The sequence below is a fragment of the Equus asinus genome, chromosome 11 (genome assembly GCF_041296235.1).
Source record: "Equus asinus isolate D_3611 breed Donkey chromosome 11, EquAss-T2T_v2, whole genome shotgun sequence".
Classification (NCBI taxonomy): Eukaryota; Metazoa; Chordata; class Mammalia; order Perissodactyla; family Equidae; genus Equus; species Equus asinus.
In genome coordinates this window covers 6,303,074-6,322,325 of record NC_091800.1, presented here as the reverse complement: position 1 = coordinate 6,322,325, position 19,252 = coordinate 6,303,074, and the positions used below count along the sequence as shown (strand labels likewise).

Sequence of the window (19,252 nt, the reverse complement as noted above, 5' to 3'; positions counted from 1 at the left end):
TACATTCAGGCAGGGGCTTAATAATTCCTTTTCCAAATTAGAGGGAAGTCATATTTCCTGTTACACATTGTGTTAGTTGAGCTCGGGAAATTTGTGATGCTACACTCCTAAAAATGCCTTTCAGAATTATTTGACAAAATAATAGGATTCTTTTGCTGATTCGCATTTATCTTGCAATCCACCTTGACTTTACCCTAAATTGTCTTCTCCCCATTAGGATAAAGTACAAGCCACAGAAATAGATTCATCTCAATAATTTTTACCTGTGAGAGTGGGAATTTCTCCTAATTTTATTTTCCTATGAGAGGCAATTAAATTCATCCTATTAGCTAGCAAACATTTCCCTAACTTTTAAAATATTACTTGAAACTCTGCAGCCGTCTATTAGATGCAGAAAAGCAGTAGACACACAGACTAAAGCCAATTAAAATAAAATGAAAGCTACCGAGTTTTTTATTCTTATTGTGGTTTCGTTAAACTGAAATGCAAACAAATGGCCATTGGTTGAGATGTGGGAATCTTTTTGAGGATGTAAGGAAATAAGGATTGTCACTCTGAGCAGGCAAACCTTCCCCACTCTGGGGCACTCACTTGTTAGCAGGAATTAAAGAGTGTTGTGGGTAGGCATGAGGTTCTTCCTTGCCAACAAGGTTAGAGCCTTCCTTTATTTTATGTAGCTTTTATCCATGAACTCCAATCTGCTAACTGATGTCTGCATTCTGTATTCTCTCTCGGGATGCTGACCGCTGCCATGTGGAGCATGGGTGGAACCGTATTAGTGACATTACAAGCAAAGCTTCACTTGTGGTCTGGGACACTGTTAGAGCAAAAGGAGTCAAATGGGTGTCATTATTTGAAAAGCAGAACCTAATGAGGTTATCCTCCAATGCTTTGGGTTCCGTGGGTACTTGCTTTTCTCTAACTCGTTGGCTTCTCTTCTCTCCTTTCTTATGGCTAATTGGTCAGTTTTTTTCTAGTTATTTTTTTCCAGCTCTTCCAGCAAACTCTAGTCACTGGTAGTGCACGTCCTGCTCCCTTGCTCATCTACATTTGCCTTTATGAGATATTTTGTGGGAGACCAGACATCTATTCATTTTGTACCAGCTCCCAGTTATAAGGGATAGCGACTTTAATTGTGGGTCAGGCTGTGTGCTACTTGTAAAAATGACACCTAATTCATGGAAATAAGTAATATTACTTCAAAATTAAAATCAGTATAAATTTTTTCAAGGCAATACATTTTAAGTATGTAGTGACATTATGATTTAGTAATGAGATCACAAGATTCCTGATTTCCTGTTTTGCACTTATCTGCTCCTGGCTTCGTAACTTTTTAAGTTACAACTTGTAAGGTTTTTGCCCGACACCTTCTATGTTCCACTAACAGGCTGCCGTTGAACGGGTCCTGTTGCCACTCCCAAGCTGCCTCTCGTGGTCTCCATCTGCTGCCTCAACTGCACCTCCCTCCTAATATTCAATTCATATAATTTCAAAATGTCGTTACCCATATTACCACAGTGGTGTCTCATAACCCTGTGACACAGTTAAGCAAATATTGGTTCCCCTGTTTCACAAATGAGAAGATAGGCCCAGAGAGGCCTGTTAACTTTCCTGAATTCAAACCAGTAATGAATGAATTGATCTAGCACCGGGACAATTAATATTGAGTAGCACGTGCTCTATTTCCTCATTATGACTTTGGCTTGTATCAGTGGCGTTCTATTTCTGAACTTGAAGTACCACATTTTATCCTTATTGTAGTTGAATTTTAAAGCTCTTATTTTTTATATTTAATTTTCACTTAAACATTATTTGGTGTGAGCAAGCACAGCACTCTAGGCAGTAACAGATGCTGGTAGTCATTCACAGGGAGCTCCCAGTGACAACTGGATTGAAAGAAGCTGGATCACCAGGAAACGGCAGAATCGATATTCTCTGGAAGTTCTGCCGAGTCTAGAGTGCTTTTTTTCAAAGCTGGAAATAACAAGCGACTGGATAGTACCAATACCAGTCAAAGCTGTCTGGATTCAGTATAGAATTATTTTAATGTGTCTTGGGCTTTTTTCAATGCTAAATTGTCTTTTGCCTTCCTTTCATATTTTCTACCCTACGCCTTTCATAACATTTCTTTACGAACGACCACAAATTTAATATCCTGCTACCGTAATGGACGCAAGTCTCCTCAGGACACGCAGTAGGAGCTTGATCTGTTGAACTCACCATTCCATCGCTACTGTGAAAAACGACATCCATTTGAGAAAGGGCCTCGATCTTCCCAGCATGAGCTTTAATATGAACACCCTTTGGGGCGTTCATGCTTAGACTCCGTGTGGGGGATTCTAAACTGAAATGAGGGAAAGAAATCAAGAAAAAATAGTATTAAAAAAAGCCGTGCCAGAGATCCCTCAGCAAAGGGCTTAGCATAGAAAATATAATTAGTAAGGTATATAGTATCTTCATGTCATTCTTGAATGCTAATATATTGTACATTATTCACTGGTAAATCTGGAAATAATGTGCAGTAAAGAAATTAACTTCTCATTAATGGAGAGCCTGTGAAATTAGGATCCTCTAAAAACATGTGAAGCATTTGACAGCCGCCCCATGCAGTGGTCTCGGTGTGGTTAAGCTCTCCAGTGCACCATTGCAGAAGAAAACGCTATTTGTGAAAAACTTGGTAAAATTAGTTTTTAGTTAAAACAAAAAGTTGTTTGGGAAAAAGATAAGTTTAAGGGCACCATGTTCATCTGTTATATGTTCATAAAATAGAACGTAAGTTTGGCCTTTAGGTTTTGTTTGCATTTTTTTCTTTTTTTAAATTTAGGAAGATTACAGGGCAGTTGCAAAGATTTCTTTTGGAAAATTACTGAACTGATAGAGTTGATAGGATGGAGATTGGCTTCAGCTGGCTTTCTTTTTGTAAAATTTCTCAGAATCTCCTTGTGATTATGTCAAACATTGATACAGAACCAAGAGTACATATGAAGAATATATGGAGAAAAATTCTCTTATTTGCCTCTGCCTGGAAAAGACTGACTTTCCACCAGATGGCACAGTGTGATCACTTGAAAAATTTTTCAGCTGCTCCAACCCAACCCAATCCAAAAGTTTGAAAGGCTGATTTGATTGAAATGTTTCAAGATCAATGAGAGGGAGAACAGGATAGAAAAGGATCTGTAATCCTCCCACTGTAGGTAAGAATAGAGTGAAGGCAGGGAGGAAAGAGAAAGGGAAATGGCTTAAGAAGAGAGAAGTACTCTGATAATGAATTTACATTTGAATTGAATTCAATTTGCAGTTGAATTGAATTTTATTTGATAGAGTTTTAAATCAGATGCATTGCTATCTTTAATTGGCAAGTTTTTTGTCTACCACCGTTTGTCATAGAAAACAAAGTTTCATTTTTTTATGTACCTCTCAATATGTAAAATTTGATCTCTTACACATTTTGAAATATTTAAGTATGAGAAAAAATTTAGAAACATTTACGGAATTTATTGGTCAAATTCTGTTGGGCTTAGGTTAGGGAGAAACACTTTGAAATATCTAGATGAGCTTGGTCTGGCCAGTTGGTGTTTCGACCTCTGCCAATTGCCTACGAGTTCCTGCCTGGATTGATAGAAAGAACAGGTGGGTTGGGGCAGGGGGGAGGTGCAGGGCAGTGAAGGGAGGCGGGCATGTAAGCAACTTGTAGAGGTCTGGCCGATTTCAGGCAAGCCATCTGTGATCTTGAAGACCTTAGTGGAGGTGAGCCTGTTTCAAAGATCAATTGTCCAACAACAAAATGACCTCAATAGGATGAATTACAAGTTTATGGACCAATTACAAATAATATGATGCTTCTAGAAGAGCAGATTTCTTCCCCTTTGCATCATTTCTAGCCTTGGGGATGGAATTTTTCAGTTCATCATAGGTTAAGACGTATTTTACCAAAAAGGCTGCCATTATAATGCTCTGAAGTTTCCATGAACACATTGAATAGTAGCCAGATACATACACACACACACACACAATTCATGTTATAAAAATACAATTAAGATAATTTCGCTGCTAAAGCAGGTGAGTTGTAAGTTGTGTTCCTTTTTAAATAAAGATAAATAGAATTCAGTAATTTTCCAAAGCTTTGCCCATATTTATTTTTAACTGAGTTTATAGAATATGACTAGTCAATCAATCATGTATGATCCTAATATTTATTGTTCATGTCATGTTAGTGTCATTCAAAAAAAGGGGAAAAGTTTCTGAAAACTATGTCTAATGTTTCAATTTTCATTTTTCTTCTCCCCAAAGCCCCCTGGTACATAGTTGTAGATTCCAGTTGTGAGTGCCTCTGGCTGTGCTATGTGGGGCGCCGCCCCAGCATGGGCTGACGAGTGGTGCCATGTCTGCGCCAAGGATCGAAACCAGAGAAACCCTGGGCCGCCGAAGCAGAGCGCGAGAACTTAACCACTCTGCCACGGGGCCGGCCCCTAAGTTTCAATTTTAAGTTCTTTCAGGTTTATATTAAGCCCAAATTTTGTAAAAAAGATGAGAGACCAGGAAGCATAAATACAATTATGATAAGAAAACCTGGCCTAGAGGCAGCACTGGGCAGAGGCCCACTAGACTATGTCCCCTACCAGACCATGCCGACCGCTGGACCTTGCTGACTACTGGACTCTGTTAACTGTGTCGTCTTTAATCTAAAAGTGATTGGAAATATGTATTTGTTCACTGAACCCCCATTTATTAAGCGTCTAGATTTATAGGAAACAGTGGGAAACAAAGCCGACAAGCCTCTTGCCCTTAGGAACCCAACGTTCAACAGCTTCAAGGACCAGAGCAGAGGAATGACAAGACGCAATGTTTGTTTGAAAAATACCACTCTAAAAAAGTCCAGTCAAGACAGATGAGCAGATGCAGAGCTCTCCCCTCCCCCACCAATTACATATAAATGCTGGATAAAATATAACCAAAAACATTAAAACACATACTAGGCATAAAAAGAAAAAAAAGAAAGAGCATTTTCAAGGTGGCAGGAACAGAAGGAACTCATAGAGTGATGAGTGGGAGCTGAAATGCTGGAGCCCATGGAGGTAACGGGCAGATCCATGCCATAAAGACTGGTATTTTAAATCTCTACAGGGATGGAGTTGTGGCCATTGCAGGGGAAGGGGGTCGAAATGGGCTCCAGGTATACAGACAGAAGTTGAAATACAACATGGTCACGACTAGAGTAGGCTGCTCATTCTGCGATGTGAGTGGAAACGGTCATAAATCATGCATTAGTGTAGCATCCAAACTGAGAAACACACGTGAAAGCTAGTTTCAGAACAGTGACCCCTGCAGGGCCCTGGTAGAAGTGAATGTGAAACTGGCAGTTACGGCAAATGCAAGACAGTCTCCATGACAACTGCTCCCAGACAAAGAGCCAAAGAGGATGCGCTCCCAGACAAATCTACAAACCACACGAGAGAACCTGCCAACATGAGGCGCTAGAGACGAGAGCAGTCAGAAAGGGACTAAAACATAATTAGGTTTAGAGCATTCAAAACGCAAGTCAATCACGCCCATGGAACAAGACAGAATAGAAAAGAAAGATTTAAAAACCAGCTAAGTAGAAATTCAATAAATTTAAAAAATTAAAGGCTTCTGGTGGATGAAATAGTAGACATGAAACACATGAAAAGAGAATAGGACATCCGACTGTAGATTTGGTAATTCAGGGGGAAAACAAACAACGTAAAATCTGAGCCTCAAGGGGCGAGGAGGATGGAGAGGGAACTTCCAGTGTCGTGGACAGGGATCGCAGAGCAGGGCCCTGCATGAAGGTTCTTACCTTCCTTTTTCCAAGGACTATTTGGCACTCTGGTGAAGTCTATGCATTTAATATTTTTAAATGCACAAAGAATTTCAAAGGAAACTAGTAATCTTTAAATACAAGTGTAAAAATATCTTTAAATGTGTGATACAGTAATATATGAGCGTATGTACTAATGCATTAAATAATATCTGGTCATAGGTTCTACAACTGCTGTAATTTCAAAGCAGTGAAGAGCATGAAAAGTATTTTGAGATACTTGCTATGACTTTCATGTGATATGAAAATATCTGCGGCTTTTATAGGTGAAAAAATCCAAGGAACTGCTAATATTACTGTGGTTGTTGCATCATTTATAGTTGAAGGAATGCAAAATTTCAACTAGAGTTCAGTGAAAATGAAGACTTCCTTTTTCACATTGAGAATCATTAACCTGCTAAATTCTATTCTTGGACCCCCAAGGGATCCACAGACAGCAAGTTGAGAAGCCCTGTAATCTAGAGAATGAGGAAGACACAGTTATGAAGAGGTAACGTTTAATAATTTTCCAGAATTGAAAAATAACATGAGTTCCTAAAGCGGAAGAAGTACACCAATACCCAAGTATGAATGAAGCCATACCCAACACCCAAACACTATATGATGAAACTGCAAAACATTAAGATTAACGAGAAAGTCTCAAAAGTATTCTGAATGAAAATCAGATTGCTTACAAAGAACCAAAAGTAATGAATAATATCTTAAAAATGCTGATGTAAAATTATTGTCAGGCTAGACATATATCCCAGTGTAACTATCATTTAACTGTGAAGGAATTAGACATTTCAGGTCTAGAGGGAAAAAGTTTATAGATCCTCACTGAGGAAGCTACTTATGAAAATTAAAACCAGAAGAAAAGGTATTTTGCGAGAAGCAGTGGTCGACATTAGAAGAATCAATCAGATGTGTTGGTAAAGCTAAATATGTATGCTTGAAAAAAATAAAGTAGGGAGACGAGTCAAAGCAAAATTGAAATAAAACAACATGGAACATATATGTCTTTAAATCTTGCATTAAAGCAAAAGAACTTACTTTCACTATAAAAATTTAGGAATAACTCTAAGTTTGTATTTTGGTTTATTAATGATCTATGCAAAGACATTTTATAGATGTAGTCATATTTATACTAAAATGTTTACACTTTTAATAATAGTTACTTTATGATATTCATTATGATTTATGATAAGGTTTGAAATATTCAGACATTTCACTTGAATTTATAGAAAACATACTTTTAAACATACACCTACTTTGACACATTGATGTTAAGATTATCGCCCCTTATTTCTTCTCATGTGCATCCTTATTGACTTTCAACTATTTTCATTTGAATTGAATTGTCTATCATTCTAACTTAGAAGAAAAATCATACGGTTCCACAGAACATATCTTCTAAAATGCATAACACGGGGGCCGGCCCCGTGGCTGAGTGGTTGAAGTTCCGCGTGCTCTGCTTTGGCGGCCCAGGGTTCACAGTTCAGATGCCAGGTGCAGACCTACTCCACTCATCAGCCATGCTGTGGCAGCATCCCACATACAAAGTGGAGGAAGATCGGCACAGATGTGAGCTCAGGGCTAATCTTAAGCCAAAAAGGAGGAGGATTGGCAAAGGATGTTAGCTCAGGGCGAATCTTCCTCACACAAAAAAATAAAATATATATAAATAAATAAATAAAAGATGCATAACATGACCTAATTGTAAGCACTGCTCACCCTGAATGCTGGCACCATCCTACAATCATCCAAATTACTCGAGTGATTTTATTATTTCTGAAAAGTTTGCTCCTGTTTTGAAAATATATATGACTTGCTTAATTCATGAGAAATACAAAATCATCTTCTAAACTCATTAAGGCTGTACTTCACAGAAGAATATTAACAATCTCTGAAATCTAGAAGGGAGTAGAATGCTATTGCAATGAGTAGAAATTTGTGAAAGAGTATGTTGAATTACAGGATAACTAATGTCACTTGGATAAGATGGCTATGCTTAACCATCTGTGCTTGACACGATTTTTCATGGGCGCCTAATATTTTTAGTTACCGCAGGAATCAGTGAACTACACAATTGAGGTTATCCTTAACAGGTCCATTTTAGGACTTTTGTTTAGTGTTTTGTAACTTATCTGTCATTATTAAAAAGAATTGTTTCTATTTGTTAAGAATAAAAATTAAATCTTAAAAAGATTCCTTTTAGCTAAAAAAAAAAATTAGAACCAATATATTTGTAAGCCTCTCCTGGAAGGACTTATATTTATAAGTGTACATTCGGAATATTGATTCTTTACATCATGCATTTCACATTCCTGATTTAACGGCACGTTACAGCTCAGGAGCTGGAGACGTCAGCAATAAATTCTTGTATGAGTATTGCCTTTGCTGTTCTGTTATTGGATGAAATTGTCAACTCTTCAAACTCTTTTCAGTTGTTGAATTGACTAAATTTACTATTTTTTCCTTTTGACATTTTATGATTTATTTCCTTTTTCTTGGAATTGCTAGAATTAAGGAAAACAAGCCATACCATAAATTGTCAATTATCCGGAGGCATAAATTGCTTTCACTGTTTAAGTTAAGTCGACTTGAGATAGTAGCCTGTGATAGATGACAAGTAAATGCTTGGAGAAGAATGTGATTATGCAAAGTGAGTTAGATCCGTTCAGTGCTTCACTTGTTGATGCATTTATGGATATCGATTTTTATCAGTGATTGTTTCAAAAAATACTGAAACAGAAGAAATTTAAAAACCCCTCAGAGACTACTTTCCAGACCACTTTACAAAAATATTTAAAAACCAAGATTAAATGAATAATTTTCTAGGGAAATACAGTTGATCAAAATTGACCCCTACTAAAGGTAGAAAGTTTAAGTAGACAAATTTCCATTAAATAAGAAATGAACTATTAAGGACCTATCTTAAAAAAATTCACCAGGCCCAGATAATTCCAGGGAGAATTCTACCAAACCTTTAGTGACCAGAGTGTCCCAAGTGACCCCGGTTTATTCCAGAACACTGAAACTGAGAGAAAACTTTCTAATTCTTGAGGCATGAACAACATTTACAAAGCTAGCACACACATAAGAAAAAAGAAAGTTACAGACCAATATCACTAATGTATATAAATGCAAAGGTTCTGGATAAAATATTAGCAAATAGAATCAAACACCATTTTAAGAAAATAATGTACCACGACCAAGTAGAATTTATTCCAGGAATATTCAGTGTTAGAAAACCCCTTAATACGATACACTATATTAATATATCTAAGGGACATACATATGACTATCTCCATAAATGCTACAGAGCTTTTAACAAAATTCAACACCCATTCAACACAAAATAGAAATTGATATTTACTTTCTTTATAAAACACACATTCACATCATCTTACTTAAGGGAGAAACACCCAGAGGCATTTCCATTCAGACTGGGAAAGGCAAGGATGCACACCATCTCCATTTCTTTCTAACACTGCACTGAAGATATTGGGAAATGCAATTAGATAGGAGAAATCAATCAGAGGCATAGAGTGGGAAAATATGGTGTGACAGTATATCTATCTGCAGATGATATGAGTGTACCTGAAAAATCCTGGCGAGCCAGTGATCAAACTTACTCAAACAATAAAAAGTTCAGTAAGGTAGTTTACATAAAGTTAACATACAGAAATCAGTAGTCTTCATACCCCAAACAATAACTAGTTAGGGGATACAATGGTGGAGTCAAATCCCATTTATAAGAGCAACAAGGAAGAAAAGCTAAAATGCTTAGGGATAAACTTAATAAGAAATGTGAAAAACTTCTGCACCCTCCCGAAAGGCACCAAATTAGATTCTGACAAATGGAAAGACATCCCGTGTTGTTAGGTAAATGACTAACGCTATAAAGACGCCAGTTTTCCCTAAGTTAATTTATAAGTTTACCATAATCTTAATCAAAGAATAAACTTTTCTTGAACTAGACAAGTTAACACTCAAGTTCACATGCAAGGAAAAATATGCAAGAACAGACAGAGAAACGTTGAAGGAGATAAGCTACAAGAGTACGTTTGTGTGTGTGTGTGTGTGTGACTAGTCCTACCAGACCTTTTAAATCTTCTAAGGCCTATTTAATTAACACGGTTGGTACTGGCACCCAAACAGACAGACTGGAATAGAGGAGAAAGTGCAGAAATAGACCATGTGCACAGGGGAGTTGAATACATGGGAAAGGTTGTATTCCAAAGGTAGAGTTTTTAATAAACAATCTAATTGCTGGCACCTCTGGTTGGCCAGTTGGAAAAGATAAAATTAGACCCAGACCTCATACTTTATACTTCATACAAGAATAAACTCTAAATGGATCGGGAATCTAAATGTAAAAGATAAAGCTGTACAAAAAATGTGGCTGACAACTTCCTCTTTCTGTAGGGAAAGTCTTTTAAATTATGGCTTGAAATCCAGATGTAATAAAAGAAATGATTAATAGATTTGAGTATATAAACATTAAAAATTAATAGAGGGGCCAGCCCGGTGGCGCAGCAGTTAAGTTTGCACATTCTGCTTCGGCGGCCTGGGGTTCGTTGGTTCAGATCCCGGGTGCGGACATGGCACCACTTGGCAAAAGCCATGCTCTGGTAGGCATCCCACATAGAAAGTAGAGGAAGATGGGCATGGATGTTAGCTCAGGGCCAGTCTTCCTCAGCAAAAAGAGGAGGATTGGCAGCAGTTAGCACAGGGCTAATCTTCCTCAAAAAAAAAAAAAAATTAATAGAAATATAATAGGAAAAAGATAAATAATTCACTATATATATTTTAATCCCTACAAATTAAAAAAGTAATTAAAGAACCAAAGAAGATGAAGAGTCAATTCACAGAAGAAGCAACTTTAATAACAAAATAGAAATATGAAAGATGCTCAACCACACTAGTCATCAGGGAAGTGAAAAGTAAAATACCGTAACATAACACTCATCAGAATAGAAAAAAATCATAAAGTCTGACAGTGCCAAATACTGATAAAAATGTGAGGAAAGACAAACTCTTGCTGATGGAATTACGTGTCAGCGCCAGCACTCTGAGCTGTACATTGGCCAGGTTCGGTGGCTGAATGTGTTCATATCTGACACCGTACATGCCACCACTTGGTAGAACGGAAAACCTAGAGTAGTGCTCTCCATGGCTTCCTAAAAGAGTTTTGAAAAACTATGTACCCATTACACGTTTCTAAGTTAACGTCTAAATATTTTATCATAAATTTAAGTGTTTGTAAGAGATGTAATTTCTGCCATATTATAAACATTGCCATTTTGAAATAAAACATCACTTATTAAAATGTATCTGATGAAATCTAAAAATCATGGAGATTTGACACCTACCAATTTTGTATTACAATCTAATACTACATTAAAATGTGGGTTTTTTTTTTTTTGAGGAAGATTAGCCCTGAGCTAACTGCTGCCAATCCTCCTCTTTTTGCTGAGGAAGACTGGCCCTGAGCTAACATCCATGCCCATCATCCTCTACTTTATATGTGGGACGCCTACCACAGCATGGCTTGAGAAGCAGTGCCATGTCTGCACCCAGGATCTGAACTGGCAAACTCCAGGCTGCCGAAGCAGAATGTGTGCATTTAACCACTGTACCACTGGGCCAGCCCCTAAATTTTTTTTTTTTTTTACTTACATTGTCCAGCTTTGGCCATTGAGAGCTCCTTCAGTTGCATCCTATGTCCTTTTGACACACTCTCATGATTTTGATTTTTTTTTTCTCTTGAGGAAGACCAGCCCTGAGCTAACATCTGCTGTCAATCGTCCTCTTTTTGCTGAGGAAGATTGGCCCTGAGCTAATGTCTGTGCCCATCCTCATCTATTTATATGTGGGATGCCACCACAGCATGGCTGATAAGCAGTGCTAAGTCCGCACCCAGGATTTGAACCATCGAAACCCAGGCCTCTGAAGCACAGCACATGAACTTAACCACTGTGCCACCGGGAGGGTCCTCATTATTTTGATTTTTGAGCACTTCTTACTGGCACTACAAGAGGGTCCAAATGCATCTTCTATATTTCCTGCTTCAGTCCTAGAAAGAGCCATTTCCCCAAGGAATCCTGACCCCTTTGATTGGAGAATGGTTCGAGAAACCAAGTTCTGGCTGCCACTAATTTTAATTACTTGATCTCTCATTTCTAGAATTTCTATTTTGTTATTTTCCAAATCTGCCACTTTTATACTATCTTGTCTTTGCCTTACCCTCCTATTCAAGTTTTTCCCCTTTGAGCATTTTATTCATATCTGTTTTAAAAATCTCTTCACTTTGCTCTCCTTAGAGTGTTAGGAGTGGCTGCTGTAGTGGCTGCTAATTCTCTCCTTATAGTCGTAGTAAGGTAGTTCAACTCCTTATCCATTTGTCTTTTTCTTTCTTCTTAGTAAGCTCATCTTCAGCAGGGATTGTTTTCCATATGTGTTTTTATGTCACGGGTACTGGGATAATTTCTTCAACATAGTTACTCTTTTTTTTAACTTACCTGTCGGTTTTATAGACTTCGGTGCAGTTTTTAATGTTCGATTTCTGGCCTGGGGCTCCTAAGCAATGAGGTTGCGTGGATTTAGTTCTCCTACTTTGGCCAAGCAAAGGCTTGTAGTTCATGACTTCTTGCGGGTAACTTTTTCAACCCACAGCCCAAGATAGTAATCTCTCTTGCAGCATCCTTGGGCTATTAGGTAAATTTCTCGAAATACCTATTTCATGAGAGGCCAGCACTTACAAGGCATCCCAGTCCAGGCATTTCATGCACTCTAGGCTAGAACTAGGAATCTCAGTCTCTGATATTATTAAAGCCCCAGCCTTTAACCTCTGTGGGATCTTGATTTCTCCACAAGTACCTTGGCTTAGCTCCCACTTTCTGCTCTGGCCATGAATTTCCTCTGTATTACTGGGACCTGAGAATTAGCTTTTCTTGGTTTCTAGTTGAGCTTGGTATTTACAAACTCTGATTAAGTAAATCAATATTCACAAGTGTTTGAGATACAAGAGCAAATGTTTCCACATCTGCTCATTTTACTTGTCTAATAAAGACATATATTCCTGGCTATGTGCTAGGCATTGTTCCCAGCAATTTACAAAAATAATTTATTTAATTGCCATCACATCTCTATTGGGTTGCGGAGGATTTACAGTCTACCCTGCCATATTCACTTCTACTGATTCCTTAAGTTTCAGTTCAAATTCTTCCTTCTCTGTGATATCAGCTCAGATTCCTCTGGGTAGATTTTATACTCTTTCTCCTACGCCCTCATTATAATTTTTACTTTCATCATAGCAATGAATTATATAGTTCTAGCTTCTTTGCATGTTTCTTTTTCCAATAGACTTTAAACTCATTAAGATCAAGGACCATGCCTTTTATCACTGTAGAATGAGTATCTATCATAGATTCTGGCAGATAAATACTTTTAATATATTTTTGCTGAATTAAAAAAAATATCATATATGAATGAAAAGTGGCTTTAAGGCAGTATGTCAGAGTTCATACTTTCCTTGTGAATGATTTTGCCGTGAGAAAAGTGAATGTAACCTCAATACAAGTTAATTATCTTTCTTCTTAAAGAATATAATAATTGTCACCCTTCTATGACTATCATTTGAGCAAATATAGAAATTTAAATTGTGATATTTAAATATATATATTTCAGAAATATATTTATAAATGTGTCATGACCTTTACCCTACAAAATCCATAGGTCAGTTAGGATACTCTAGAGTCTTTTTCACTTTGCTCAGCCAGGGAATAGTAATGCTGTGGATCCAGAAATAAAAAGTGAAAGACAGTTTATGGTAGGAATTTACAGAAGCAAATGTGACTATCATATATGCCATCAGTGGCATGTGGTAGCAAATCAAAGAATAAATCCTCCAGGGTCCACTTGGGTGGTGGAGAGAGTCAAAGTTTAGAGCGTACAAGGGCTCTGGAGTGAGAGCTGAACTGCATTACGAGTTGGCTACTTTTTTATCTTTGTGCCTCAGAACATGCTACTGTCTAGATTTCAGTGTTCTCTTCTATAACATGGGGATAAAATTGATTACTTTTAAGGTTGAGTTGATGGTTAAATGAGATGAGTTAGGAGATAGCACAGGGCACGGTGCCCGGTAGTTGGAGGCATTCAATGCATGGTAGTTCACGCCTTCCATTCTCACCACATTCTTCATCAATTTCTCACAATTTTATTATTTTCTCAATCACTTTGGTTGTAACACTTGGGTTACATAATCCTCCCTTAATATCACCTTTTAAAAAGCAAGAGAATAATCTTCTGCCACTTTTTTTTTAAAGATTGGCACCTGAGCTAACAACTGTCGCCAATCTTTTTTTTTTTAATTGCTTTTTCTCCCCAAACCCCCCCAGTACATAGTTGTATATTTTAGTTGTGGGTGCTTCTAGCTGTGGCATGTGGGACGCCACCTCAACATGGCCTAATGAGCTGTGCCATGTCCGTGCCCAGGATCCAAACCAGGGAAACCTTGGGCCGCTGAAGGGGAGCAAGGGAACTTGACCACTCAGCCATGGGGCCGGCCCCCTATGCCACTTCTTTTTTAATAAGGGCCTGCTGTATAAGCTAGCAGATTTATGTCCTAATGGGACAAAATACAATGAATTGTTTAATTTCCAGATCTATATATTTTAAAATGGTGACATTTACTTTAAAAAGTGGTTTGACATCTCTACAATTTATATTATTTTATAATTTCAAAGTGGTTTTAATGGGATTATCTTTTAAAGATATTGAATCATTTTTCCATCCTAGGAAAGTAAAATATTCTTCTTCCCTAACTATAATAATTCTGTAATATTGATCTTATGATCCTTTATCAAAATTAATGAAATTGTTATAATTTAATTATGGTCACAATTTATTTTTATGCTGCAAATGTTCTCTAAGTGGGTAAGATGAATTGAACTTGCATTCGCTTTTGATTAATATTTAATTAGACATTAAAGATAAGAGAAATGCTGGATTTCCCAACTTCTATTCCATTTAACGAGAATACTTGGTACAATAATGATAATAAAAATGATTATTTGTATTTGACTTTCAGTTTACAAAATACTTTTAACCTAATCGGTTTATTAAATCTTTCCTAGAACATTCTGAGATGTGTATCACAGTCAACATTTAATATGTGAGAAAAAAGACTCTCAAAAGGTTAGTTTGGCCGAGGTCACCAGGCTCATCTGTGTAAAGCTGGGTTCCTTACTATATTTCCTCCATTGTACATAATATATATAGAAAATGTTAATTGTCCTGCATACATTTTAAGTTCAAATTCTACATGTAATTTTAAGGGATATCTTAGACTTTAAGACACTTGGTTTTAAAAATATTATTTGGTTTTCTTATGAAATACAAATAAACTACTGGAATAAACAGTTATAGCAGTAAATGACATTTGGTAGCCTAGACTGAAATACACACAGGCACACGGAGACTCTGCTTAAGAACAAATTTATATATGCCTTGTTTACAGAAGTATTAGAGATGGGCGGTATACTATGAATAGGTGAACGTTTTCTGTTAAAAATTGTGAAAAATTTCAGGAGACTTATGCTGACGCTTTTCAGGGAAAAACGACGGGTTTGTGAAATACACGGATCATAAACCCACAGTGGGCGAACTAAAACCTCGGGACGAGCAGGCATTCAGGAGGTCTCCGAGGGAAGGAGGGCGGGCAGTCCAGGCAGAAGGGACAACTGTGTAAAGGTCTGGAGTGGGAGGGGATGGCTCCGCTCAGGCCTGGGAGGGCAGGGAAGGCGGGAGGCGCTGCGCGGCCGGAGGCTGCAGAGCCCGCGGGAGCCCCGCTCGGGCGGGGGGCGGGGGTGGCCTCACGGAGGGGCGGCGTGAGCGCCCCCGGGCCGAGGTCCACTTTCCTGTGGCTGACGCGCAACCCGTGAAACCTTGTAAATAGTCGCATTGAGCCAAGTCCCTGTGCTTTCAGTGTGAAGGGCAGGTTAGAGAGGAGCACGCTGGAGGCAGCAATAGGCTGTAGGGACAGCACGGAGCGTGAAGGAAGCAGGAGGGCAGGGATGGTCCAGGGGCCCCGAGCTACGAGACAATCAGCGGGAGAACCAGCCGGGCTTTGCCTTCCCTCGGATTTTAGTGCGTAACGACCAGTTGCAGGGGGAAAGTCATGAGAATAAGGACAACTGGTGCAATAAGAAGCAATCCGGTAATAACCGCTAAAATGTCACTCCAGCACATATCCAGTATCTTCCATACGGGAATCTGCTTATATTTGAACAAAATTCTTACCTCAGGTCGTCAAACGGGTCGGCGCTTACAAGGGGTGTCTCCACCGAATGTTCAAAAAGAGCCCCTTCAGGCCCTAAGCAAAACCAAAGATGCGTCATTTACAAAAGGAACACTAATGACACCAAACAAAGTAAACGCTTAGGTTACACGTTAGAGCACAAGTAGGTTTGATTTGTGTCGCTGAAGTTCTGCAGATGTTTGGGTTGCAGGAAAAAAGGCACAATTGCTCTCCGACTTTTCAAGGATACCACGATTTCACTAGGTTGCTGTAAACAAAACATGATTTTTAAAGCAATTACAAATATGCAGGCTTATTTTAAAACTAGAAAGCAAAATTAACCCTCAAATTGAAAAAGAAGTAATTTCAGTTGAAGATTCTGTGTCCACATATTTTAGATAATAGTACTTTTACTCATTCTCTAGATTTTATGTGTAAAACTTGTATCTTATGTCATTTGTTTCTTAAGGCACGTCAGGAAATCCATAGACAAATCAAAGTTTTAAATACTTAAACTGACTTTCTAATTTCTAGGAATCAGTATGTCCCCAATTCTTTCGCTAGTCTGAGAGCCTGTGTGCAAGACACAGGGGTCAGTCGCAAAGGTGAGGATGACATGCTCTTTGCTATATCTAACTTGTTAATACTCGGAACTCTCCAAGGGAGGTAAGATTATTTTCCTATTTTACTGAGGAGGAAAATGAGGAACACAAAGGTTAACTTGCCTAGAATTACCCAGCTAAGTGGCAGGGCTGTGACTTGAATTCCAAGCCCACATTTTTAATCTTTATGCTACAGGATTTCTCATACGTAAATAACAAACACTATATGCTAGAAAGTAACTTGCCAGTAGCAAAGTGCAACTAAATTATTTTGGGGGTCATCGGCAGGGAAGAATCACTTTAAGGCGGCGGAAGAGGCTTTTTATAGTAAAATGCAGTTGCTCTGAACCCTACGTAGATAGACATTTGCGACCATGTGGAGTTTGTGGACAGACTTTCAAGGAGAGCAGCAGCCCAGGGGCAGGAGAATGTGACCAGTGTGCAGAATGAACGATCATCGAGTTCACTGCAGAAGCAGAGGATTCAGCGTGGAAACACGAACTCATTTTTCATATTATATTAAAAATATTTCCCCTCTTTAATTTAGGGGCATACCCACAGATTTAAGTAGTACCACATTGCCTCTACCCACTCATCATGGTTTACCTAGGGCCCGTGTGCCTGTCCTAGGCTCCACCCCTTCCTGGGCCCCACCCCTTCCTGGGCCCCACCCCTTTTTTAGGGCCTGCCCTGGCTTAGGGTCTGCAGTTGCAGTTTGCAAATAATTTATTTCTCTCCCCCTTGGTTCCAAAAGGAGCTCAGGGCATGTCCTCACGTTGTGCAGACTTTTCTCTTTAGGAAATACTGAAAACAATTTAAATGCTTATTTTCTAATCTCCTCTTGTACTAGTTTGACGTTCGGCATTGAAAGCCTGGGTCGAAGTTTCCCGGGAACTGAGTTGAGAAGTCATGAGCTGGAGCAAAAGTCTGTCAGCAGCTCTTACTCACCTAACAATTCACCATACCCTATTTTCTCAACAGTATTACTCACTATATTAGCTTTGTTATGATAATCGTTGCTTCTTTAGTAATTTTGTTTAAATATGAAGACATGACAAAAGTACACATTGAAAGCACTCGTTCAAGAAATAATAGTTTGCAGCATAAAAGTAAAAGAGACTTAAATCAGTACAACATGAAATTTCATAATTACAAGGCAGATTTGGTAGCATGATCAATATAAGAACTATAATCAACTAAAATAAAAGAACACACAGAAGTGAAGGTTAACGTTTCATGAAAATTATAATTCATGCAAATTATATTCAGATAAGAAACAGATCCTCATACGTGCTGTAAAAGGGCACATCTCCTGGAAGCACCACTCAAGCAAACCTGAATGATAATGGTGACCATTCGTAACCTAAGACCGTACTACGCATGAGGGTTTCCACGATCAACTGTGCCAATCAAATTTTGTAGCAGTGTCTGGTTTGCCTGAAATATAGACAACATTTTCTGTTTGGTCTGCAGAGGGAAACAATTTAACACAGTAATTTGTACGATACTTGTATTCCCTTTATCTTTTTCTTTCTCCCTTGCTTCTCCTGATTTGCAAAATATAAAAGAAAAAGTAAAGAAAGAATAGATCTCAAGTTAATCATTAAGAAGACAAGTAGAGATACGCCACATATAGTTTTCTGCGTATGTAGATTTATTGTCTGTGTTTATATGGCATCGTTTGAAACACGAGTGTGCTTTGTCTGGGGGAGCCTAGGACGAGCTTTATAAATTATTAAAAAATAATGATTCCTTTCCATAGTTAGGATGATAGAACCAAAAGGAATGTGGGCTATAAATTTTTGTGTAATTATTTTACCTCTTTATTCTTATGTAAATAAAATGATGACAGACAAAAAGTTTCAGTACGTTTTGCTCTCTGTCCGCATAAACTATAAAACAAGCTAGAAATTGCAATGCATTCCAGTTGCATACACAATTTTTTTTTTTTAAACACAGATTCAGTTCTTTTCCAAGAGCTGAAATTATTCTAAGAGTGCCAGTGGCACTATTTTACAAGGAAACGGAACTCCATAATTAGGTTTTAAATGCGTGCCAATTATTTACCTTCTAGAGCTAGGGACATCACAGTGACATGTGATAATGGTAACGTACTTCTAGGCAGACATAGACTCTATAAACTAATATGTATTATCTTTAAATAAAAGGAGCAGTTTCTCTATCATTAAAATTGTAAGTGTCCAAATTGTATGATCTGATTATATCATTACTATTCAGCCTCAAAATAAATACTTCTTAGAACCTATTTGCTATAACAAAATGGATGTTTCCTTAATTGTTTCATAAAATAATTCTCAGTAAATTTTGTTGATTTTCAATGTAATTATATTTCCTTTATATTTGCACTCATATTTAAATATTCCCAAGATTTAAATAAAAGAAATTAACCAAGATTATATTAAAAAAATTGGTGTAACACCTACTCCTTGTAGAAAATAGAATATATTATTTAAAGTTGTATAATCTAAATTTTAGTTAGGGGAAAAAAGTTCCACTATAAAATAT

General features: G+C 37.8%; 1 protein-coding gene across 2 annotated transcripts in view; it reads right to left on the bottom strand.

Annotated features, from left to right (window-relative positions):
• SGCG (sarcoglycan gamma) overlaps window positions 1-19,252 on the bottom strand; it is a 148,234-nt gene that overhangs the window by 792 nt on the left and 128,190 nt on the right. For both annotated transcript variants that reach the window (XM_070520395.1, XM_014843231.3), the window contains 2 exons: window positions 16,127-16,199; window positions 2,221-2,344 (listed from right to left, as the gene is read on the bottom strand). In XM_070520395.1, coding sequence (XP_070376496.1) covers window positions 2,221-2,344; window positions 16,127-16,199 — 197 coding nt within the window. The remainder of the gene's footprint in view (window positions 1-2,220; window positions 2,345-16,126; window positions 16,200-19,252) is intronic.